General features: G+C 43.9%; 1 protein-coding gene across 5 annotated transcripts in view; it reads left to right on the forward strand.

Annotated features, from left to right (window-relative positions):
• Positions 1–26216, forward strand: part of PAMR1 (peptidase domain containing associated with muscle regeneration 1) — a 164561-nt gene that overhangs the window by 102227 nt on the left and 36118 nt on the right. For 4 of the 5 annotated variants that reach the window (XM_060159399.1, XM_060159398.1, XM_060159400.1 and 1 more), the window contains 2 exons: positions 13575–13751; positions 19246–19374. In XM_060159399.1, coding sequence (XP_060015382.1) covers positions 13622–13751; positions 19246–19374 — 259 coding nt within the window. In that variant the 5' untranslated portion in view covers positions 13575–13621. Of the gene's footprint in view, positions 1–13200; positions 13308–13574; positions 13752–19245; positions 19375–26216 lie in introns of those variants that run through there. The other variant, XM_060159401.1, reaches the window with a different exon arrangement.

The raw sequence follows: 26216 nt of genomic DNA on the forward strand, positions 1-26216 counted from the left end.
AACTACTGAAGCGTGCGTGCTTAGAGCCCGTGCACCGCAACGAAGAGTAGTCCCTGCTCACCGCAACTAGAGAAAGCCTGCGTGCAGCAACGAAGACCCAACGCAGCCAAAAATAAAAATAAAATAAATTAAAAAAAAATAAGGAGAATATTTAGGCATCCTTCTAGTCCCTGGGAGCACTGAGTCCAAGGTCTGTTCATTACCAATTAACCTCTCCCTTCCCCCCTCTAACACATGGGGTTTGTCTCCAGTGTTTTTTTATTTACCCCCCTGTCTGCCAGTTCTAGTATAGCTACCATGACCCTGAGTTGCACAACCCGGAAGTGGTCTGGGCTGTTTACACTGGGGCTGTATCCCATAGAGACAGAATGTGAGTTTGAGCTGTTCATCAACCTCTTGTTTGCTGTTTCTGGGAACAGCTTTATTCCTGCCTTTCCTAAATATTGTTCTTGTTGTCACGCGACACGGCTTCTCCCTTGCCCCTAGCATCGCCTGCCTCCTCTCTCTGCCCAGACTTGCTTCAGAACAGTGGCAATGGATAAGGAATAAAACCAGCTGTTCCTTTTAAGGGCTTCCTGCCTAAGCAGACTTGAGTAACCATATCCTTCTCAGCAAAGATTCAGCCCTTGCTTGCCATATTTATGGATTTCATTTTTTGATATAGACATCTTAGTATGGATATGTTCAAGTTTGAATACACATGTACACAGAAAAATAAAAGTGTAGATATAGTTATGTATATACTTATGTGTGCATATGTATGGATATGTATAAACATAGGGTGTAGAGTATTACGGTTTAAAAATATGGGCCAGGTTTGAATCTTGCCTCCGTCATTTATGGCTGGTTTTCTTGGCAAGTTACTTAACCTCTTTAACGTGGCTGTACCACCTCTTAGCCTGTACACTGAGGATAATAGTGTCTTTTTTTTTTTGCGGTACGCGGGCCTCTCCCTGTTGTGGCCTCTCCCATTGCGGAGCACAGGCTCCGGACACACAGGCTCAGCGGCCATGGCTCACGGGCCCAGCCGCTCCGCGGCATGCGGGATCTTCCCGGACCGGGGCACGAACCCGTGTCCCCTGCATCAGCAGGCGGACTCTCAACCACTGCACCACCAGGGAAGCCCCTGTAATAATAGTGTCTTTATATAGGTTTATTGCAGGTGTTAAATGAGATAACCTATTTATTTATTTACTTATTTATTTATTTTTAAATTTTTATTGGGGTATAGTTGATTTATAATGTTGTGTTAGTTTCACGTGTACAGCAAAGTGAATCTGTTATACATATACATATATCAACTCTTTTTTAGATTCTTTTCCCAAATAGGCCATTACAGAGTATTGAGTAGAGTTCCCTGTGCTATACAGTAGGGTCTTATTAGTTATCTATTTTATACATAGTAGTATGTATATGTTAATCCCAATCTTCCAATTTATCCCTCCCCCTCTTTACCCCCGATAACCATAAGTTTATTTTCTACATCTATAAGTCTCTTCCTGTTTTGTAGGTAAGTTCATTTGTAGCCTTTTTTTTTTTTTTTAGATTCCTCTTATAAGTGATCTCATATGATATGTCTTTCTCTGTCTGACTTACTTCACTCAGTATGACAATCTCTAGGTGGTCCAGTGGTTAAGACTCCACGCTTTCACTGCAGGGGCACAGGTTCGATCCCTGGTCGGGGAACTAAGATCCTGTATGCTGCGCGGCATGGCCAAAAAAAAAAAGTAACCTATTAAAAATAGTATAATGCTTTGCAAAAAGGGAGCACTCAGGAAATTAAAGTCATCTTCTACTCCTCTCCTTTCTGCTATTTTTCCCACTAGCACACGTTTCACAAGGGATTAAGAAGGAGAAATATTGGGTGTTCTATCTATAGTAGAATGGAAGTTACATGGTCCTCTTGAGGCCCACTCCAGCTTGGTCCACAGTCCTATCCTATTCATCTGTTACTCTGTGTCAGGGAAAAAATATTCCTAAAGATTCACCATATGTTTATTTCTTTGAGACTTGCTTTCTCCCCTTGCTTTTATCATGCATCTGCCTTCCAGCCTTAGGGTGAAATGCCTTCCACATGCTATGCCTAAGTTTGTCCATGTTTGAAATATGGCTGGTGGTAGATTCTTGCAGGGGGTTGAGGGGATGGTGTCTTTCAGAGTAGGTGATTCTGGGTCAATGATGTTGTCTCCCAAACATGAGACGTTGCTCACGACCATCTGTTGTGATTCAAGGGTAGAGCCAGCCAGGAATCCTCAGGCAAAAAGAAGTTCCCCTTCATCTTGTTCTAGCTTGCAGAACTAGAGAAGGCAATTCTAATGAGGGCTAGCCTGTGTGAAGCTGCCGCCAGCTTAGGGCTTAGTGAACCATAGGACATGCCATTATAAATGCATCACCCTCGCTCAAACTGACATCTGCTCTTGGCCATCTGCCTTTGGTAGAAGGAAAATCTGGCTTCTGCCTGGCATCAGTGAACCTGGATGTGAAGGCAGTAACACTCACTCTGGAAGCTCTTGGCAAAGGGGCGGGTGTGGTTGACCAAGACCCCCTTATAGCCCTGACACACTCTGACTCAGAAAGAAGGTTTTAAAAGTGTTGAGGATTGAGGAGCAGGTGGGATCGTTTGTAGAATTCTTAGGTCTGGGGAAATCCAGATTGGATTTTTAGGGTATAGCTTAAGTTTTATTGTTTTTAACTTAGACATTCTAATACTTTGATATAATATTTGCTGAGTTCTATTGCCAAGTACATTTAGATGCATTGTTAAATTATATTTTTAGTACCCAATGCTAATAAAAAAATAAGATCTATTCAGCTCATATTCCAGTGTTCGAAATAACCCAGAAGCAGCTGTCCTTCAAGGGTTTCCAGCACAGTTATTGAGGATAATGGCAACTCAAGGCTCTTCCAAGATGCTAGAGTTTGGGTTTTGTTCCCTTTGCCTATAGATGTAGAATTTCTATTTCTGGAAGACAAGCAGCAGGAGGTGAGGTATGTCCTAGTGAAGAAGGTGTCTGAAGAGGAGGTATTAGAAAAAAGAGATCAGGAAATCTAGAAGCAAGGGGGAGGAACCCAGAATGCCATGATATAAGCAAGAACTGACTGCTTAAAATTCCATGTATGTGTGCGCCTCTGGAGGAGACATTATTACTCACCCCCTTTGCTCCCTTAGCCATCTGTATTTTAGCTACCTGTGATGGTTTTTAAAAAAATTTTATTGGAGTATAGTTGATTTACAATGTTGTGTTAGTTTCAGGTGTATAGCAAAGGGAATCAGATATATATATATATATATATATATATATATATATATATATATATATATATATAAAATCTCCATTCTTTTTCAGATTCTTTTCCCATATAGGTTATTACAGAATGTTGAGTAGAGTTCCCTGTGCTATACAGTAGGTCCTTGTTAGTTATCTATTTTATACATAGTAGTGTGTATATGTTAATCCCAATCTCCTAATTTATCACTTCCCCCCACATTTCCCCTTTCGTAACCATAAGTTTAATTTTGAGATCTGTGAGTCTGTTTTGTAGAAAAGTTCATTTGTATCATTTTGATTAGATTCCACATATAAGTGGTATCGTGTGGTATTTATCTTTGTCTGACTTACTTAGTTTGATAATCTCTAGGTCCATCCATGTTGCTGCAAATGGCATTACTTCATTCCTTTTTATGGATGAGTAGTATTCCATTGTATATATGTACCACATCTTCTTTATCCATTGATGGTTTTTTATTCTACAGAGAAAAATGGTAATATCTCAACAAACACGCGATTTTTCTTCGAAAGCGCTTTATGCTCATTGCCTCTTTAACTGCAGTGACATTAACACCCCTAACAATCTACATCCATTCTCTTGAGGTTTAGGGGAAATGCCACAGCAAGGTGTCTTGTCTATGATTGTCCAGCAGCATACAAGAGGGACAGATTTGGTATTAAAATTTGGGTGGTCTGATTACCAAGTGTGTTCATTTCACCAATGCTGCATTCTTAATCTGTAAAGTCAAAGTTGTGAACTCTCTAGAATCAAAATACTGTGTTGGAAAGAATAAGACTTTGGCCCCAGAAAGAGCTGGCTTCTAATCTTTCTTCTTTCACCTGAAAACCGTGCCACCTGGGACAATTTATTTACCCTCTCTGTTCCTCAGTTTCCTCATCTGTGAAATGAAAAAAATGATACTTCCTTTGAAGGGTGGCTCTGAGGATTCAGTGAGCTGGTATGTTTGAAAGGTTCAGCTCCATTTCCTTGGGGGCTGGGACCCAGGGAGAGAGGAGAATGCATGAGGAGTGACAGTGTGGGGCAGAGTGAAGAGGGGAAGGAAGTGAAAAACTGATTTTTGCTTCCCTACCCCTCCCCAATGTACTAGTGTCAACAAACTAGATTTCTAGGGAATCCATTGTAAGTTTTATCACTGCTGATACCCAAAAGGGGGTGATGGAGGCGTTGACTTTCCAGCTATCATTACCTCGTTAACAAGAGGAGCTGTGAGCAGGGAAAGACCAAGGTCACTGAAGTTGGGAATCCAGCCAGGCTGGGACTGAGGGTCATGGTGATGGGATGGTTCTCAAAGGCTCAGGAGGAGATATTGAGTCACCAAGGGCCCCAGTAACCCTTCCATCACCCCTGACTCACAGCATTCCTGTCTGGGATTTGCCTGGCGTCTGTCATTGGCCGCATGGAGTGGGTGGTCAGACCTTCAGGTGGTTAGGAATGTTGTGTGTTAGAAATCAATTCAGGGAGTTGAGATAGCACGAGAGGAGGCGGGGGAATGAGTGGGGATGAGAGTGGAGCCCAAGGTGCCTAGCTGCAGGACTCTCTGATTCCTACATCTTTTTTCTCCCTTTGGTCTTAGATGGTTTATAACATGCAGGACAGTAAAACACTCAGTAGAAATTTTCATTAAATGTGGTTAGGGGGGAGGGCTGTGGGGTTTTTGGTGGGTGCAAAGGCAGACCCTAACATCACGGAGGAGCGGGCGCGTGATGAAAACGCCTTTCTTTGCCACCTGCTGGGGTGGCCTGTGGTTTGACAACTGACATTTCCACTGTATATGGAACAGTCTGACTCATGTTTTCATCAAGAATTCTCTGACCTTTTTCAGATTTATCTTAACAACTATCATGTCAACATATTTCCTTAAAACCTAGTGTTGAAAGCGTGCCACTTGGAGACGATGCTAAGGAGACACAATTGCTCCCTCTACCATTCTGTGAAGTTAACCCCCTGCTGTTTGAGGGATTATCTTGTCAGCAGTAGAAATACTCAGTGTTGGAGAGCCTGAAAGCAAGCTCCTGGCTGATGAGGGGCTGTGAAAATAACGCTGACGGCCATGATGACAGCCAGCTCTCTCTCACTCATTTGTTCATTTGTTCACCACATCTATGAAAGCTAAACCTGTGCCAATCGGTCAGCATTGTTTTCATTGCCTTGGTATTTGCATGGATAAAGCAGGACTGAGCGGTTAAGTGTCTTAGGTTTTCCAACGTGAATTCAGGAAAAACCAGAGCTGGACCAATATAACTCAACTCTTTTGTGGGCCTCTCACTGTTGTGGTCTCTCCCGCCGCAGAGCACAGGCTCCGGACACACAGGCCTAGCGGCCACGGCTCACGGGCCCAGCCGCTCTGCGGCATGCGGGATCCTCCCGGACCGGGGCACGAACCCACCTCCCCTGCATCGGCAGGCGGGCTCTCAACCACTGCGCCACCAGGGAAGCCCCAACTCTTCACTCTGGATAGGAGATACCAGGATGGCTGCCCCAAGTGTGGCAGCTGAGGAATGGCTTGGGCAAAGCCTATGATACCAAAGTACTCTGCATCTCTTTTTTTATTTGTTTACCCTGATTTTAAAAAGAGGGGAGAGAAGCAGTTGCACATATAGGATAATGATGCAGCAGTTTAAAATCACTTTTGAAGATTACTTAAGGTCAAGAGAAAATGTGGTTAAAGTAAAGAAGAAGAGCAGTTTCTTTTCTTTTAAAAAATATTTATTTATTTATTTGGCTGCACCGGGTCTTAATTGCATCATGTGGGATCTTCGTTGCCACGTGTGGGATCTTTAGTTGGGACCTGTGGAATCTACTTCCCTGAGCAGGGGTTGAACCCAGACTCCCTGAATTGGGAGTGCGGAGTCTTAACTGCTGGACCACCAGGGAAGTCCCGAAGCAGCACAGTTTCTTTTCTTTTTTTTTTTTTAACATCTTTATTGGAGTATAATTGCTTTACAATGTTGTGTTAGTTTCTGCTGTATGACAAAGTGAATCAGCTATACATATACATATTTCCCCATATCCCCTCCGTCTTGCGTCTCCCTCCCACCCTCCCTATCCCACCCCTCTAGGTGGTCACAAAGCACCGAGCTGATAAAAAAAAATAATAATCATAGGTTACCAGCTTTGAGAGGCAAGAAGATAATCTACACATCTAGCATTTTGTACGTGTGGATATGTATGTCCACTGAAAGAAAACAATTGAAAGATAGACAATATAATATTAAGGTTATTTCTGAATACTTCTTACTCCTTTATGTATGATCTTATTGTTTGAAGCTTTCACAAGGCATCTTTTGCATTAAAATATGGAGTGTTTTATATAGAAAAAAATAAATATTTTGTCCAATGGAAGAGTTAGAGATGAATGAATGCATATGGTGGCTGGAACTTTGTAAGTTCAATTTTGCTATGTGATTATGGGCATGTGCTTGACCTTTTGGTGCCTTGGTTGATCCCAAAGTGGTGCTCTGTGTGTTCTTGGTGCTCAGTTTGCGCTTATTTCCTGGGAAGCACTGACAGGATAAAACTCATTTGCAGCTTAATAACTCTTCGTTCTCAAACATGGAAGGCAAAATAACAGTTGCTCAACTACAGCAGCCCCTGAAACTAGAGGTTGTCCTGGCCTGTTTCCAGGCTAAGGAAGCAACAGGCTGTTCACCCCCTCTCTCAACCTGGAATTCTGTGGGCCTCCCTTCCCACTCAGAATTCCCTAAAAAACGTCTTTGGCGTTTCTCTTTGCTTCTTCCCTACTTAGCTCTTTTCATCACTGGTAAAGTGAAGAGGTTAGAGTAGCTTATTTTAGATTACAAGGAAATGTATTACCTACCTCACTGGGTCATCTTGAAAATTAAATTGCATAAACAATATAAAAGCCCTTTAGCTAAACAAATGCTAACGGGATTTAGCATGCATATAGGAAAACATTCAGTAGCTTCTCCTGCTGTTGGTATTTCTTTAAATCCTAGTTTCTGGAACTGACCTTTAGCATCATATTGAAATCCCTGAAATTTGTACAGCTGAAGCCAAATGACCAATGTGCCCTTTGTCCATTTAATTCTGATAAATGGAGAAGGAAAAGTCCAGGAGATCACTTTTGTCTGCTTATTGTATTTTCAAACCTCTTCAGCTGATCAACTTTAAATATTTCTCATAGAATATTTCACTTACCTGTTTGTTTCTTACAGGTATGTTTTATTTGTTTTTGTTTTTGTTTTTGTTTTGCGGTACGCGGGCCTCTCACTGTTGTGGCCTCTCCCGTTGCGGAGCACAGGCTCCGGACGCGCAGGCTCAGCGGCCATGGCTCACGGGCCCAGCCGCTCTGCGGCAAGTGGGATCTTCCCGGACTGGGACACGAACCCGTGTGTCCTGCATCGGCAGGCAGACTCCCAACCACTGCGCCACCAGGGAAGCCCACATGTATGTTTTGGGGGCACTTTCCTGTCTCTGTTCCAGCGAGGGGAGAAGGAAGGGTGATGGACTTACCAGACCAGAGGAGCCAAGTCACCAAAAGCATTAAAACCGTCCCCTCTTCCATCACTTCCGTATTCCTGAGAAGTGGTCTTATCTTGGCAAATAGATTTTAATTTGTGATTTTACTTAAACCCCCTTAACCCTGCAAGTCCTGTAGATTTGGTGCTAATGTCCCTGCAGGACCATCCACTTGTTCTCGTAGCATCCTACATGTCCTCATCACAATGAGTGATCGTGTGTTTGTGGGATCCTTTATCCAATGTCTACTCCTCTACAAAACTGTGAGTTCCATGGGGCTGGTAATGGTGTCTGTTCTCTCCACTGTATCCCAGTACCCAGCCTCCTACCTGGGATGTAGCAGACACTCAATGAATACTTGTGGGGTGAAACAATGAATTCATCAGTTCACCCACACCCTTAGCACTGTGCTCAGTGAGAAAGCTGAGGACCAGAGTGGTTAAATGACTGGCTGTGGGTTAACCTTTCTTTTGAGAAGACACAGTTCGTTAATTCCCTGTGGATACTGTAACATATTACTACAGACTTAGTGACTTAAAACAGCGCAAGTGTATTTTCGTACCATTCTGGAGCTCAAGGGTCTGAAATGAGTCTTAGGAAGCCAAAATCTAGGTGATGGCAGGCCTGTGTTCCTTCAGGATGCTCTAAGGGAGAATCTGTTTCCTTGCCTCATTCAGCTTCTAGAGGCTGCCTGCGTTCTTTGGATGGTGGTCCCTTCCTCCATCTTGAAAACACATCACTCCTGTCTGTCCAGTGCTTCTGTCCTCACGCCTCTGCTTCTGACTCTGACCCTCCTGCCTCCCTCTTATAAGGATCCTTGGGATTACCTTGGTCCCACCTGGACAAGCCAGCATTCTCTACCCATTTCAAGAACCTTAAATCAGTCACATCTGCAAAATTCCTTTTGTCTTGTAAGGTAACATTTTCATGGGTCCTGGAGGTAAGGATATGGATATCTTTGGGGTTACCACACAGAGTCCTTGGAAAGGAGCCAGCTGGCTGACTTGGCAGACAGCACAGAGATGGGTTTCCCTGGGATCATTCCCTTTGGCTAAGATGATACAATACTCTGGACCTTACCTATAAAATTATTGTAACACGTTAGGGAGGGCAGAGGTGGGCTTGCTCATTGAAATAAAGAGAAATGCCATTTTAGGGAATTAATTTCCCAGGTAAAGGGAGGCCCGCAGTATTCCATGGCTGGGCCAGACGTGGACTAGCCACCTGCTTAGGGAAAACAGGCTTTGCCCTCTACTGGAGTAGAGCAGACCTTACTTGGCCTCCCATATTTTATTACAAGGCTGATAAAAGCTGCAAACAACGTTTATTCTGTCAGTGTCCCCCAAGAGTCATTAGTACTTGTAAATTCTTAGAAAACTAGGAGGATGGAGTGCTTGCCCTCGGGTGGGCAGGGGGAGGGGTAAGACATGAGCCACACCCCGTAGGCACATTAGATGTTCAGAGAGTGGAGAAATCATACAGCTGGACAAGGCAGGGGCTGGTGCCAAGGAATTGAGACCCACGTTGGGTAACCTGGACCAAAGACCCTTCACCATGGGAGGAAAAGTGCCCCGGTTCTGATATCAGCAAATTATGGGGCGGAGCCAGCTCTCCTGGCTCAGCTCCGAGCTGGACCACTGGACGGAAATATTTGACGGTTGAAGGGAGGGTAGCTCTAGAGTGGAGGCTGGTTCTTTCGACAAGTATTTATCCAGCACCTCTTGCATTCCAGGCCCTTCCCTAGCTGCGGTGAACAAGTTAGGTATTGTTCCTACCAGCTTATGGTCACGTAAGGGAGACAGATGATATGCAAGTAAATGGAAACATAGAAAGGGATTATAAATTGTGTAAGGGCGATGAAAGGAAACAATTGGGATACCGTGATAGAGAATACTATGGAAGGAGGGGCAGAGGCACAAACTTCAGATGAGAAAGTCAGCGAGGACCGTTCTGAACACGTGTTATTTACACTAAGGCCCAACGTTTTGACAGAGGCAGTGGGGAAAGCAAATGTGAAGGCCCTGGGATGAGCAAGACCTTGATGGTTTTGAGAAATAAAAGGTGGGAAATAGTGCCAAGGAAAGGTTGCAGGGCTCAGGAGAGAGCAGCTCTCAAAGGCCTTGGGGGCCATAGCAGAGCATTTAGGGTTTGCTCCAAATGCAGTGGGGAAACAACCTAAGCATTTAATTAATTAATTTATTTTTTATTTATTTGGTTGCACCAGGTCTTAGTTTTGTCAGGCAGGCTCCTTAGTTGCAGCTCGCAGGCTCCTTAGTTACAGCTCTCTGGCTCCTTGGTTGCGGCACGTGAACTCTTAGTTGCAGCGTGCATGTGGGATCTAATTCCCCGACCAGGGATTGAACCCAGTTCCCCTGCATTGGGAGTGTGGAGTCTTCTTAACCACTGTGCCACCAGGAAAGTCCCAACATGAATATTTTATGTAAGGAGTTGATACGTGGTACATTCAGAAACTTAGATCCTTGAGAAATATGGATGTCAATAGTGTTTTTCTTCTTAAGCTACTAGTTATCGAATGTTCATTATATACTGGGCACTGTGTTAAGCTCTTTATATACATAATCTTATCTAGTCCTTTCAGCTGGCTTCTGAGTTAGATAAAATGTACTCATTTCATTGGATAGTAAACTGAGACTGAGTGAGTAAAGTAACTTAGCCAAGGTCATACACCCAGTAAGTAGCAAAGGTGGGATTCCAAACCCAGGTCTGTCTGATTCCAATGCTTAAGGCTTTAAACACTTTTTTTCCTCTCACTAGTTTTTCAATATTAAAAAAATATGATAAAAATAACAACATTTTCTACATTAGCCATTTTAAGTATACAGTTCGGTGGCACAATATTTGTCCTTCTGTGTCTGGCTTCTTTTACTTAGCATGTTTGCAAGGTTCATCCATATTGTAATTTGTATCAGCATCTCGTTCTTTTTCACGGCTGAATAATATTCCACATTCAGAATAATATTTTATGCTTATACCATGTTTTGCTTATTCACTCATCTCTTGATGGACATTTGGGTTGTTTCTACCTTTTGGCTGCAGTGAATAATGCTGAAGTGAGCACTGGTATATAAGTATCTGTTGGAGTTTCTGTTTTTGATTTTTGGGATATATGCCTGGGAGTAGAATTGCTGGGTCATAAAATAATTCAATGTTTAGCTTTTGAAGGAACTGCCACACTGGTTTCTAGAGAAGCTGCATCATTTTACATTCCCCTGAGCAACATACAAGGGTTCCAGTTTCTCTACATCTTTGTCAATGCTTGTTATTTTCCTTTTTTTTTCTTTTCTTGGATTATAGCCATCCTAGTACATGTAAGGTGTTATCTTGTTGTGGCTTTGATTTTCAATTCCCTAATGACTTGTGATGCTGAGCATCTTTTCATGTGTTTATTGGCCGTTTGTATATCTTCTTTGGAGAAGTGTCAGTTCATGTCATTTGCCCTTTTTTTTTTTTTTTTTTTTTGCGGTACGCGGGCCTCTCACTGTTGTGGCCTCTGCCGTTGCGGAGCACAGGCTCCGGACGCGCAGGCTCAGCGGCCATGGCTCAGGGGCCCAGCCGCTCCGCGGCATGTGGGATCTTCCCGGACCGGGGCACGAACCCACGTCCCCTGCATCGGCAGGCGGACTCTCAACCACTGTGCCACCAGGGAGACCCTGCCCTTTTAAAAATTGGGTTGTTTGTCTTTTTGTGGTTGAGTTGTAGGGGTCGTTTACATATTCTGGATATTAAATCCTTATCAGACATATGATTTCCAAATTTCCCTCCATTTTGTAGGTTGTCCTTTCACTTTCCTTTGTTGCACAAAAGTTTTTAATTTTGATAAATCCAATTTATCTGTTTTTCTTTTGTCGTTTTTGGTGTCACATCTAAGAATCCAAGATCATAACAAGTCTAAGATCATGGAGATTTACTCCTATGTTTTCTTCTACTTTCTTTTACTCTTAGCCATTAAGTTCTCTTCTAGATTTTTTTTAAATAAATTTATTTATTTGTTTTTGGCTGCATTGGATCTGTTGCTCGGTGCAGGCTTTCTCTAGTTGCTGTGAGCGGGGGCTACTCTTCGTTGCGGTGCATGGGCTTCTCACTGCAGTGGCTTCTCTTGTCGCGAAGCATGGGCTCTAGGTGCATGCGCTTCAGTAGTTGTGGCGTGTGGGCTCAGTAGTTCTGGCTCTCAGGCTCTAGAGCACAGGCTCAGTAGTTGTGGCGCACGGGCTCAGTCGCTCTACGGCATGTGGGATCTTCCCGGACCAGGGATCAAACCCGCGTCCCCTGCGTTGGCAGGCGGATTCTTAACCAGTGCACCACCAGGGAAGTCCTCTCTTCTAGATTTTAGAAGTTATTCACTTCATCCAGCCAAGTTAGAAACATGAGAAGCTCAGCAAAGTAAGTCCTGGTGTCTGTCCTGGAGGGGCCCACAGAATAGAACGGGAAACAAAATCTCAGTAGTGACAATATCATGGTGGTCTATGCTGGTTGTTCCCAAATGCCAGTGTGAGGATCTTTGCTGCCCCACCAGTGTTTGTAGAAAAGAAAAGAGGATTTTTTCATAAAACTACATGTATTCAATCTAAGGAACTGTCCCTTATTATGCAAGCGGTTCCTTTCTATGATGCTAGAATGTTCTTATGACAGAAGGTTGAGAGAAGATGGTGAGAGTTTCTTTAAATTGGTCTACTTGGCAAATTGAGAATGAACAGTTCTGTGTCAGACTTCCAAATTTAGGGGAGGAAAACAGAAAACTAAACTATGAAATTCAAGAGGTTAGAAGCCACCGCAGATATTAGGGTTGGTTTATATGGGCCTACAAGGCGTGTTGGGGATCCCTCCCTGGGGTTTTTAGGGAAGCCTGATTCACTTTCTTCCTCAAATATCTGACCTATTTCTGTTTCAATCGTCATCTTTGTGCAAAATTTTTAGGAATAGAGAGTTGGGGCAGGAAGAAGAGCAAATCAAAGCTAGGTCTGTTTCTTAGCCTGGATTCCTCCGGGCAGCCTCCGACTGATTCCTTTTATAGTTTTTGCCAGATGATTTTTCTTTTTCATTACCTAAGGTATATTTTAAAAGAGACAGACAGAAAGAAATTCCACCCAGAAAGGAGCACTTTTTTTCTCATGGGAAAGAATGCTCAGTTGTTTTTAGGGACTGAATGAAGTTCTGCCAATGAGTTCACTCTTGTAAAACATTGAAATTCTCCCAAACATACTAATTAAGATGGTTTTTGTCTTTTCTGTTGGTTTTAGCTTTGAAGATACCGTAAAAATGGCATGTTGCAAAATCGAGGAGCCAGGTTTGGAGGAAATGATGTGGTTCCTACTTGGCATTCAGCCTTGCACTTGATGGACCTAGTCTAGAGAGTGGTCACCAAACTTTTCTTATGGCCCAAGAGCCTGGGCTGTACCGTACAGTTGTGCAGTTTAATGGTTCCTTCTGGAATTGCGCAGTGCACAACCTGTGTAGCTGTAAGCCTTGGCCTGATGTACCCCGGCAAAAACAGAAATGAGCACAGACACTCAGGAAATGTATGCTTGTTTATAAGTTATTTATGTGTATGTGTGTCAATCCATGTAGATTATATATGGATAAAACATGATTTCTTTTTTTGGTTAAAAATTAAAAATGAATAGCAGTTTTAACAAATTTCATCTGCGCCCCAGTGGATGGTTCTGAACATCCTTCAGGTAGGGTGACACGTTTGTAGGGCAAGGTTGCTTCTTGGCAGTAAGGTACTTATGGGTCTTACCTGTTCCTGCCAGGCCCTCCATCTCACCTTCTGGTTTCTGTTTCAGAGTACACAGTCATTAATGAAGGCTGCCCCGGAGCTGAGTGGAACATCATGTGTCGGGAGTGTTGTGAATACGATCAGGTTAAATGTGCCTGCCCTGGAAAGAAAGAAGTGGTGGGTTATACCATCCCTTGCTGCAGGAATGAGGAGAATGAATGTGACTCCTGCCTGATTCACCCAGGTGAGTGTGCAATGGGAGACCTCAGGTTGCCTTCATGTTTTCTGAGGTCAGTAATAGGAGCACGCTGAACACTTGAATTCTGACAGGTAGACATCAGGAGGCTGTGATGCCATGATGATTAAAAGTGGCATAATTCAACCCACTCTAACTACAGGCAAAGGAATTGGAGGAGTTAGTACCCTTTTCAGTGTTAAGCTTATAATGCTGTAGATTTATCTACTTAGTCATTCATTTAACAAATAGACTGAGCAGCTCCTTTATACCATGACAGGTAGTGGGAATACAGTGATTTTTAAAAAGACACATTCCTGGCATTTCCAGAGCTTACAGCTTAGTGGGCGAGATGGAGGAGTAAACAGGTGGCTGTAATGCAGCCTGGCAGGTGCTGTGACAGAGAAGCATGGGTACCATGGGAGTCTGGATGCGGATGTGGGTGGATGACTTATTAGAGGAGGTGATATGTGTGCTGAAGATGGAAGCAGCAAACTGAAAAGCATGAAGGGGAGCCAGTCGAGAGGTCAGGCCATAGAGAATAGCATGTGATAAGGCCCTGTGGCAAGAGAAAGCATGGAGTTTAGGGAATTGCAAGTAGCTCAGTCTGCCTAGAGGGGTGTGTGTGTGTGTGTGTGTGTGTGTGTGTGTGTGTGTGTGTGTGTGTGTGTGTGTGTGTGTGTGTGTGTGTGTGTGTGATGAGAAACATGGAAAGAGATAGATCAAAGACTGAGAGAATAATCTGAAGGAGAGAACAGGGGGCTCCAAGCCAAAGGGCTTTGGAGGCTGTACTATGATGTTTAGGCTACATCCTGAAGATATTTGGTAACATTGGAGATCTTTTCATTAAAAAGGTAAAAGCTGGGCTTCCCTGGTGGTGTGGTGGTTGGGGGTCCGCCTGCCGATGCAGGGGACGCGGGTTCGTGCCCCGGTCCGGGGGGATCCCACATGCCGCGGAGCGGCTGAGCCCGTGGGCCATGGCCGCTGGGCCTGCGCGTCCGGAGCCTGTGCTCCGCGGCGGGAGGGGCCGCAGCGGTGGGAGGGGCCGCAGCGGTGGGAGGCCCGTGTACCGCAAAATAAATAAATAAATAAAAATAGAAGTGACCTCAGTATAACCTTTGCACATTTGATCCAGAAAAGAAACCCACCGTTCCAATTCCCTGATGGTGAGAATGGTTTGTAGGGAAATAGTTGAGTAGTGCCTCCAAATTTTCTAAGGAAATTTTGAGAGCTAAGCCAGGGTCTCCTGACTAGGGGTCCTTAGCAGGGATTCTGAAGTCTTTGAACAATTTTCAATATTTTCAAAAGCCTAGCGATTACTGTTATGAGGGTGGGGCTTTGATTTAATGAGCTGGCATGAGGTCGTGGAATAAATAAGAGACCTTCATAGGCAGTGCTGTGCGCTTCCTACTGCATCATACAGAAGGGCATCAACGTCTGCCACGCCTGCACCCAGCATCTTATTACATCATACAGGAGGCGCCCAATATTACCACGTCGACTGGTGCTAGGAAGGATCTTTCAGACTGAGTAGTGAAGAACTGTCCCATATCAACCATCTGGTTGCCCTGAAAGGAGAGGCGAGAGAAAGGCTTTTTTAGAAAAAAAGATTTTCAAAAATAGTGAATTGGTGTCCTAGCAGTCCCTACTGGTGATCAAAGAGGTTTCTCTGTGTGTGTGTGTCATTATGAATGCAGGCATTTTAATTTATTTATATGATTTAATCCATTTCAGTCATTATTTATTTTAATGCACACAACTCATAACACTGGGTGCCCCTTTATGTCTTTCTGTGTTCTTCTGACATGACTACACTGTTTTTGAAGACTTCTTGATTTGTCACATGACAAGATATTTTAACCTCTTCTTGTATATTTTCTGCCCCAGATCTGGAATCAGCCACTTCTCAAAAGAACTTTGGTCTGAGACCACGATCTGGTCACCTGAGGTGTGCCTTGCTATTGGACTGTCATTGTTACAAGGTTTTGTTTGTATGTTTTTTTAAGTGGATGGAGCTGGAAGACATGTATTTTTTAAAATGAATTTTTGCTGCTACTCAAGTTCAAATGTAATATTCCAAGGTTGTTAATTAACTTCTTTGATTTTATATTTGTATGTCTTTTCTCTCATGGTGAAAATCCTGTTTCCTGATAATATTAACCTAATCACCTACTTGCTTTATCTCATAATTGTACAAAACAACAGCACTATTGGTATTAGTAATAAGACCACTGATGATAGTGATTTTTATTCACCTTAGAATATATCTCACTGAGTATATAGAGTCAAAATACTATGTTTTAAAGCCAATTGATGTAGTTCTTTTGTCTGTGGTGTTATAACATCTACCTGATGTGTAGTTAGGTTTGTTGTTTCTGTTTTCTATATTTGACAATACAAGCAAATATGTGTGTGCATTTCTGTATCTTTCCCCTTCTTGCGCAAAAGACAGCATGCCATAAACACTGCTAATGCCTTGCTTTTTTCTCTTAACAATATATGCTGGAGATCACTCACGGACAGTAATAAAGCTGTTTTTTTTTTCCATTTCTTTTTACAGTTGCATATAACTGCATCATGTGGATTACCATAGTTCATGAGTCTTTGGGTTGTTTCTAGCTTTTTGCTGTTATAAATACTACTATAGTGGATATCCTCAGGCATACATCAGCTAGTATTTTTGCAGCATATCTTTGGGGTACATTCCTGGAAGAAGAATTGCTGCATCAAAGGGAGGTGCATATGTCATTTTGCCAGCCTTTGCCAAATTCTCCTCCAGGCATTGGCATTCACAGCAGCCGTACATGAGAGTACCGTTTTCCCGAAGTCTTGCGACAGAGCGTGCTGTTTTGGAATTTTGTCAGTCTCAAAGGTGCGAAATGGGATCTGAGCCTGGTTTAAGAATTTCTATCACTTCTACCGTTATGCTGGACAACGATTCTTTCTCTTGTGATGGCAGTAATTGCACGAGGATCGATGTCCAGGGACGTGGTGGTGGGGATGGCAGTGCTGACGTCCAGCAGTGGCCAGCGGCACTGGGGCCCTCAATGGAGCAAGGTGGCTGTGTATTTTCGTGCGTTTCTAGGCTGTGTAGCTTGGACCTCGGTCCTCTAACCCTCCTGTCAATACCGTGAGCTACTTAGCGTCTTTTTAACACAGCCTTGTTCATCTTAAGCACCAGGCTGGTTTTTGTGGCTTGCAGCTAATGGCCCGGATGTTACTGTGCTGAGAGCTGGCAGGGTCGTAGAGGGCGGACTCTGAGACCATTGGCCTCCTTGGTGGCACAGTGGGTAGGAAATCGGACGGGAATGTGGCACATGGGCGAAGATGGCCTTTAAAAGACCATCTTTTAAAACAGTCTTTTAAAGGACCGCTGGGACCCAGTTATGGGCCATGTGAAATTTGATGAATCACATTAGCAATTCTTTTCTGGTCGGAAGAGACACTGGGAGAGGGAAGCAAAGTCAGGATGGTGTGCAGAGAGAGAGCTACAAGTCTCTCCTCTACAGAAATCACACATATGTACACTGCATGTATATACTACAGGCCAATGAAAACCTAATTTTAGCCAAAAGCAAAAAAGTATGCTATTATATTAGCTCAAGGAAATCCTGGTTATCTTGAATGGCTCAGAAGCCTGGATTATTCATCCATTCAACCATCCATCTATCCATGTATTTATTTGCTCAAATCTCAAATAATAATATTTCTGGAACACTTATTATGCGCCAGATACTGTAGTAAGTGGGGGGGATATCATGTTGAACACGGTGCAGCCCCTGATTTCAGTCTGTACAGGAAGACAGACAGTAGGCAGTTAAAATTGAGCATGCTATATGCTATGGTGGGGATAAGCCAGGAGGAGCTATGGGAATGCAGAATAATAATAATAGTTCATGCTTTGGGGGTACTTGCTATGTGCCAGGCCCTTTACACGTGTGAATTTAATTTATAAAACAACTTTATGAGGTAGGCACAGTTTTTAACCCTGGGTTTACAGATGAGGACACTGAGGTACAGAGAGCTTAAGCCATTTGCTCAAGGACACACAGCTGGACAATGGAGGCACCAGAACTTAGCGCTCCGTTTTAATAAGTGGGATTGGATTATCTCTACCTTTCCTCGCTGTCCCCCGCCCCTCAGGAGACCCTTGACTAGGGTCTGCTCAACCCTCTCTGGTGTGCCCTGCTGGTCGGGGGGAGCCTGACACCTTCCAGGGTGAGCCCATTACTAGGCATTAAGGTTGTTTCGGACGGCACACTCTGCTTATAGAAGTGTATGCCATAGAAGAATATTTAATGGAATGGGAAGATGGTTGCTATCTAGTATCAAATTAAAAGGTAAGTTATTAAAAACAGAATGTACAGTATGTAGTATAAGCCTAATTTAAAAAAATGTGTTCATATATATAGAAAGAATTACTGATCATTTTCTCTGGGTGATGGAAGTTTTGGTGTTTTTAATTGAATTATTTTTGCTTATCTGAATTTTCTAAATATTCCATAATAAACATGTAATATTTTTATAAAGAGAAAAAATACCCTGTTTTGATGGATTCTACCTTTTACTACAGGTTATTTCATTTTGCATTAAAACATCAGCCACAAATGAAACAAGCCAGACACAAAAGGCCATATATTGTACGATTCCATTCATATGAAATGACTGGTAGATTACTGGTTGCCAGGGATTAGGGCTGGGGGTGGGGATTGGCGAATGGGGAGTGACTGCTAATGAGTATGGGGTCTTTTGTGGGGAAGGTGATGAAATGTTCTAAAGTTAGATAATAGTGATGGTTATGCAACTCTGGGGTATGCTAGAACCCACTGAATTGTACACTTTAAAAGAGGGAATTTTATGGTATGTGAATTATCTCCATGTAGACTTTTTAAAAACTAATGCATTAGAACCAAAATGTGCAATCCGTCTGGAAGCTTATTACTAAATGTTTTTGACATCTCATAGTACTTTTCAGGTTACTGACGTTACGTGAGATATGGCATCCCTGTAAAACATGAAAAATTTACAACCAGCAAGAGGGTTTTCCTTCAGTACAAACAACAGTGTAATTTAGATTTGGTTTTCATATAGTAATAGGCATTTGCTGTCAATTAGTCTTAAATTTGGAGGTATTTTCATCAATGTTATTTGCCTGATAAAACATAGTGATTACAAAATAATTTTAAATAGCATTGTGTTTTATTGAAACTTAAAGTTCATAATTATGACCAGAAATGGAATATATATATATATATAAAAAGCCATCAGCCACTAACTAGGAAGATGGTTCAGACCACCCTCCTAAACTCCTCAGTCTGAATTCTGGTGCCTCTAGCATCTTCCTAGGAATGAGCATTTTTTAATAAGGGCTTTGGCACCTTTCTAGGTCCAGATGCCCTTAGTTGAGACAAGGTCCTGGGAAGGTCCATAGTTCCTCTCTCATGCAGCCCATTAGAACCTGCATGTGCTTAATCTAACACCCTTCTGCTTGGAAAATTTTCAGGTTGTACCATCTTTGAAAACTGCAAGACGTGCCGAAACGGCTCGTGGGGGGGTACTCTGGACGACTTCTACGTGAAGGGCATCTACTGTGCAGAGTGCCACGCGGGCTGGTACGGAGGAGACTGCATGCGTAAGTAGACCCTGACATAGCTCCATCTCTAGCGTGTGCTCCTTTAAAGTCTCAGCTTTGCCATGGACTAAGGTTTATCTTATTGGACTCTGAGTTCTGGAAAGTTTGTGGCCAGAGGGCTTTCTAGGTAAGACTGTAAAAAGCAAAGATGTGTTTCCATCTGTTGGGTGTGGATTGTGGACTTCTGTTTGGAATTGGCCACAGGAGGTTTCTGTCTGTTCTTAAATCTTCCCCTCTCTCCTAAATGAAGCCAATGCATTCTGCACAGAGCATGCCTCATGTCCACTGAGAAGCAATTGCGTGTTGTCATTGGTCAGCAAGCAGTGAATAAGGCTTCAAAAATGCTAAGTCTGTAGTGCATTTAACATATGAATTTCTATTGGAAACCTTCTTGAGTCCTGAGGTAAATTCCTGGAACCCATATCAAATGGTCAGCGTGCCACGTGTCCCAGGAAAGGGATTCTTTCTGGGTTCCGCTTGATCTCCAAGAATTACTAAATCTTTATTAGTGTCCCCCTCTGAGTCAATAATCCTTTGAAAATGGAGTGGAAATCTAACCTGTCTCAGTTTAAGATTCCCCTCTGCAGCAACTGAGAGTCAGGATCTGGAGCAATGTACAAACTGTCGTCGTTTCGTTAAAAGCCTATTTCACATGTTTCCTATTTGAATCAGGAGCAGTCAGGGTGGTCTTAGAGTCTAAGTAATTTTATGCTTATGAACGATATTTCCAGTCTGCAGAAATAGAGGATGGAGTGCTATTGGTGTTCTTCGCTTGATCAAACCTGTTGCAAAATACAAGAGTTTGGGGCAAAGGGTGAGGAAGATACCTAAGTCTATGTGATTTCAGACCCCATATTCTCAACCACAGTACTCACCTACCTCCCAGTGGTGAGTTCTTCCTGATAGCTCTGTTTTCTCTGCAAAGCAGGGTATGAAATCTCTAATGATAGCAGAGTAGAAGGGAAGCTGAGGCTTGAGAGTACCAAAGTTTTGGGACAGCCACGTGATGAATGAGGAAATGCACCAGCTAGCGATGATTTAAAGCATGTCCAAGCAAGGCTGAGGACCCAGTTGAAGCTGGAACTCCTGTGTAGATGATGCAGCCAGGACAGGTGGATGATGCTCTCTGGCAGCATGGTAGCAGAGATGAATAAAAGCAGTCATTTGGTTGATCCAAGAGTTGGCTGAGACATGATTGTCCAGGGGTCCAGGTTGGGTAGGGCATGAAACCAAAAAGAACTGGGTAAAGAGAATAGGGACTGGAGGTCTCGATGAGATGGAAAAGCAGGCTTAGTGATAATAAAGCAATGGAACATGTAGATGGAAGAGGTATTGTGGTCAGAGAACAGAATTTCTAAGTTGAAGCTTTCAGGGGTGGTGGTGATAATGTGTTCATATAGATTTGTCAGTTTTTGCTGTGTAACAAACAACCTCAAAAGGACAGATGTGTATTTTTCTCTATCCTGGGTCTGTGAGTTGGCTGGGGTTTAACTGGTTTCAGCTGGGTTGGCCTAGGTTGAACTCTAGGGTTCAGGGCTCAGACCAAAGGGGCAACTTGGCGTGTGGTCTTCTCAGAGTGGGTCACAGAAGCACAAGAGGCCAAGCCAAACACACAGCCAAATTTAAGGCCTCTGCTCACATCACGTTCACTCATATTCCAAGGAAGTCACATGGCTAATTCCCAAATCAGTCAAGTATGAGAGTATATTCCATCCCAAGGGGAAGAGTACAAATATTTCCTAAACAATACTCTAAACACTCTGTGTGAGTAAGTGGGTTTGTTTATCGGACAAGGCAGAGAAGGGGAAGAATATTTGCATGTGCGAGGTCAAAGACAGAAGGACTGCATTTGCCCCAAGAAATCCTGTAGGTGTGTCTTTCCAAATGGTACCTATTGGTTGAGTCCTGGGTTTAGCCTCAGTGTAAGAGCTGACTGTGTATGGAGTCTGATTGGCTGGATTAGTCATGGTGGCCATGTGTAGGATCAAAGCCTTCTCAAGGACAGCAGAACTGGCTCAGGGCAACTGGTCATCACAACTAGGCAGGCAAAGCGGAGCACACATGCCCCCATTCATTAAAAAAATGTTTAATGAATAAATCTACCCATAACCATTCAAAAAATATTTCTTGAATGGATGCTTCCAGGTGCAATGATGAGCAAGACAGGTGTAGTCACTGCCATCGTAGAGCTTGAAAATTAGAGAGGAGAGACCAAAAAACAAAACAAAACAAAACAAAAACAAAAACAAAATAAGAGTGTGGTCAATGCTATGAAACAAAGGGATGGTCATACTCGTACCTCATTCTTTGTTGGTTCAGTTATGCTTGTTCAATTCCGTGATGTTTGTTCTGAAAGCCTCATTCCATACAGTGTATGGTACCTGATTACTGTCTTCATTCCACCCAGTTACGGATATTATCTGATCACAGCCACATACACGAGGGAAGCATTTCTTATGGATCACCGGGCTGGTCACCAGGGAATACAATGAACCCTCCGTGAGTTCACAGTACATTCGTGGAAACAGGGCTTGACCCTAAGAAGACATTGATATGTTGTTATTAGGTTCTTATCACCTACAGCTCATACTGGCACTAAATAAATGTGAAGGGAATTCATAAGAGGAAGTAATTCATTTCAGTATGTGTTGAATGCCTGCTCAGTGCTGGGCACCGTGCTGCCTGCCTCTGTTAAGAGGCAGCTGAACACTTGGGTGGTCTGTGCACAGCTGGGGCACAGTGCGGGAGCCAGGTGGCAGTGCAAGCATTTACCCAGTAGATGGCGCCCAAGCGATCCTTTCAGGCCCTTTAATCCTGGAGGAGGAAGGCTTCCTGCTGAGCCCCGTTGTAGCGCCCTGGCATTTTTTCCTGAGTGCCATATAGAACCTTAGAAGGAAAGAGGAGTGCAAATGCCAGAAAGTATCAGCCTCTTTTATATTTGAGTTATAGAGCATTCAGTACTGAGCAGTCGTGGTAGCACCTTTATTTGCTCCCTGTCCTTGACAATGCTTGTCACAGTTGGTATTAACCTAACTACTTAGAGTCTTAAAATCCATTAGGTGATTGATTGATTCATAACCATTGACAAGTTCCATTAACCAAGAGAATTGGAGAAGGGCTGGAGGTCACTGAGCCCAGGAGACAACTTTCTTCACATCTTCCTGGCCAGGAAATATTGGTTTAGTAATCTCAGAATATTCAGGCTAAGAAGCTGATTCCTTCTTTCTCCAACTTTCTATTTTGAAAAGTTTTAAATACACAGAAAGTTGAAAGAATACTTCATTCATCCTTTACCTGGATTTACCCATTATTATTATTTTCCCACATTTGGCCTGCTCTCTCTTCTTCTGCACTATGGATTCATGAATTTTCTTTTTTTCCCACATTTAATAGCGCTACCATCATTTTTTAATGCTCAAATTGTCCCAGAATTGGCCACCGAAGACCCTTTAAGCCCACTTCATCACATCATTCACTGAGCACTTCCTTGCTTCTTGGCCACTGTAACCCCCCACCCTCTCCCAAAATGTTTCAAGTTCACCTTGATTGTTTACATACAGGTCCCGGAACCAGCCATTTCTCCACGAATCCTGGTTCCTTTTGTGGGGAATGGTATTTAGGAACTGTGATCTGGTGCTGGCCATGAGAGACACTGATCTCTAAAGTCAAAATCAAGGCTTCCTTTCAAAGCTTCTTAAACAGGAAAGTTGAGTTCTTAAGTGGAACCACTCTGCTGACTTCCAGAGTGAAGTTTATTTAACTTGGCCTTCAGAGCAAGTTCCTAAGCCACCAGATGAGATGAGCGTGAGAGGGCCCGAGAGCCACCCGGATGCCATGCTTCTAGGTAGCACTGAAGTGAGGCCAACCCTTCGGGCCCCAAAGGATCTAGGGGAGGTAAGAAGGTTAGGAAAGCAACCTAGATGAGAGAGGATTTATGGGGAGAGATTATAGGCCCTTAAAACTTTTTTCTTTTCTTGGTTATATTATAGATAGAAGCAGAGGAGCAGAGGAACTGGCCATCAGCTGTGACCAAAACTGTTTGTGGGGCTGGAATATCAGGCTGGTCCTTGAGCCATAACCAGGAATGATCAAGAGCAAATGAGAGAGAGAGAGGGAGAGAGGGAGACAGGAAGGGAAGAGAAAAGGAGGGAGAGGGAGAAGGGAGGGAGGAAAGGAGGGAAGAAAAGAAGGAAGGAGGGAGAGCAGGAGGGAGAGGGGGAGGGAGAGAAAAGGCTCACAAATCTGTGTGTGACCGATTTACTGATTTAAGGAGCCGTCTTCCTGGGAGAGCATAGAGTCACCTGGGTGGAGTTACTGAAAACTGGCTCATCTTCCTCTGGGCTTTTGTGTCCTGACACTTCCAGGAAAGGAACAATGCCCAATTAGGAACAAATTGGGGGTGGTATTATTTGGCAGTTAACAGCTAGGCTTGGAACCATTAGGACCTGGATTTTAATCTCTCCCGTGACTTTGGGCAAAGTTACCCAATCTTTGTAAATCTCAGTTTCCTCATTTACAAAATGGGGAAAATAATAGTGCCCCCTCAGAGGATTTTTGTGAGGGTTAACTGAAGTGCTGTCTATAAAATTCCTTAACATGGAGTCTGGTATATAGTAAGTGCTCAATAAATGGTAGTTGCTATTGGTGTTATTACTAAACCAGAGCCTTGAAGGGAGCTCTTTTTCTTTTTCTTTGTTGGGAAGGAAATCAATGTAGGGCCAGAGAGGAAGAATAATAAAATGGAACTTCCCAAGGGACAAGAGAATATACGCTGGCCATGAGGAGGTTATCTTCTCAGGACCACTGGTATGGGGGGATGGGCTTCAAAAATGGTTTGATTGGGCAAGGAGATGTTCGATTTAATCCGGCATAGTCATTCATTCAGTTAACAATTAATTAAGCACCTGCTCAATGCATACAAAGGTGTGAGCAAGACAGACAAGGTCCCTGCTCTCACAGAACTGTGTCGTGGAGGAGACAAACATTTAAAGCACCATTATAAAGTATCAGATTGGTTGGGAATATAGGCCAAATCACAGGATGAGCCATGAAGTCATTCCTGGACATCTAACGAAGACCTGAGCCCCTGACAAAAGCCATCACTTAGCACTTATTTTGAACCAGGTATTGTTCTAAGTACCTTCACGTACAAACTCATTAATCCGCATCACAGCCTTTTATAGGTGAGGGCACTGAGGCACAGAGGGGCTGAGTAACTTTCCCGCTTGCTGTCATGCAGCTGGTAAGTGGCAAAGCCAAGGGGCCAGTTCAGAGGCTGGGCCCCAGGGCCCAGTCTCTCGTCCTCTATACTAAACCGCCTCTTGATGTGAGAGGCCCGTGAGGTCCTCACTCCGAGTGCCTGTCTGAGGGCCTAGCAGGTCAGGGTAGGATGAACCAAATCACATGGAAGGTGTGAGCTTCCTTGCGGCTCCTGGTCCTTCCCATGTCCTCATCCAGGCTTTTGTTCTGCCATCACTGTCGGAGCTCCTGGGCCTACAGGCTTTAGGGCTTCAGCCCATGATGTAAAGAGGCTCCTAGGAGCCCCGGAGCGGTGGGTCAGAACCTGAGCTGTCACCTGTGATTCCTGTACCAAATTTGTGTCTCAGATCCAGACAAGACTCGAGACGCGACAGCATTAGGTGCCATTTACGGAGGGTTTCTGTGTACCAGGCACTTGCTAAATGCTCTACATACAATATCTATCTCCTTTAATCCTCAAACAAATAAGAACTTATCAACAACAACAACAACATGGTAGCAGGTACTTCTATTATGCTTATTTCCACGTGAGGGAACCTTGGCTTGGAAAATCTAGAGAACTTGTCTCGGGTCCCACAGCTTGGAAAATCTGAACTGAGATTACGACCTGGTCGGGCTTCCAGGCTGCCCCTTAACCATTGTGAGTCCTGTCTCCTGAGTGCTGTTTGAAGGAGGAAGGAAAGTGCAAATGGCTTTTTAGGTCAGAATGCTTTCTCTAGTCCTTCCCCTGCCCCCATCCAAGAGGAAAGATTAAAGAAAGAAAAAAAAAAAGCACTGCTTCTCAGAAGTATGTTGTGTCTCTCTCCTGCCTCTCCTTCCTTGCTTCCCCAGCTGGAGATAACAAGACTTGTCTGAATGCTGGGAGTGTTCATTTTTGCTGGGAACCTTCCGCTCTCTTTCTAGTTTAGCAGTTCATGAAGGTTTCCTTTCAGCTCTGTAGAGGCAGAGTCTATCCAGCTCTCTCTCTTGTCTGGGTTTGTAGCCAAGGGGAAAGATGGGGGAGGGGCGGCCTTGGAGATGAGTCCAGGATTCGAGATCCCAGGGGACAGTCTGGCTTGGCTGGCAAAATTCCCTGCACACACACACACACACACGCGCGCGCACACACACACACGCACGCACACATACACACACCCTCTTCCCCTGCAGCAAGACATGGTCAGGGAATCTGAGCACTTCGTCTGGGCCATTGCCTCTCTGGTCTTTCAGACTCAGGACCACCTGCTTGGTTGGCCAGCCGTACTTCCTTGGCGGGGACGCTCACCTGTGTTCGGTGTTCTGCCCTAGACAGAGGGTGCAGTGAGTCTGCCCCGCGCCCGGACCCTCCGACTCAGACGCCCACGTGGAGGTGGGAGTCGCTTGGTGTGAGGAGGGAGCAGAGCGCCTTCTCCTTTTCCCGGTGCCCAGTACCCTCCCCCCAGAGCACATCTCTGAGAAGTGGCCTCTTGGTCTCTGGCTGATTGGAACTTGTCCCTGCTCCTGGGACCGACTCTGCCCTCCCCTCTGGAGTGAGAAGGAAAACATCATGAGGGACCGAGGCGTCACATGTGGCCGGGAATCCTCGCTGCTTCTGAAGGACGGCC

The sequence above is a fragment of the Lagenorhynchus albirostris genome, chromosome 9 (assembly GCF_949774975.1).
Source record: "Lagenorhynchus albirostris chromosome 9, mLagAlb1.1, whole genome shotgun sequence".
Classification (NCBI taxonomy): Eukaryota; Metazoa; Chordata; class Mammalia; order Artiodactyla; family Delphinidae; genus Lagenorhynchus; species Lagenorhynchus albirostris.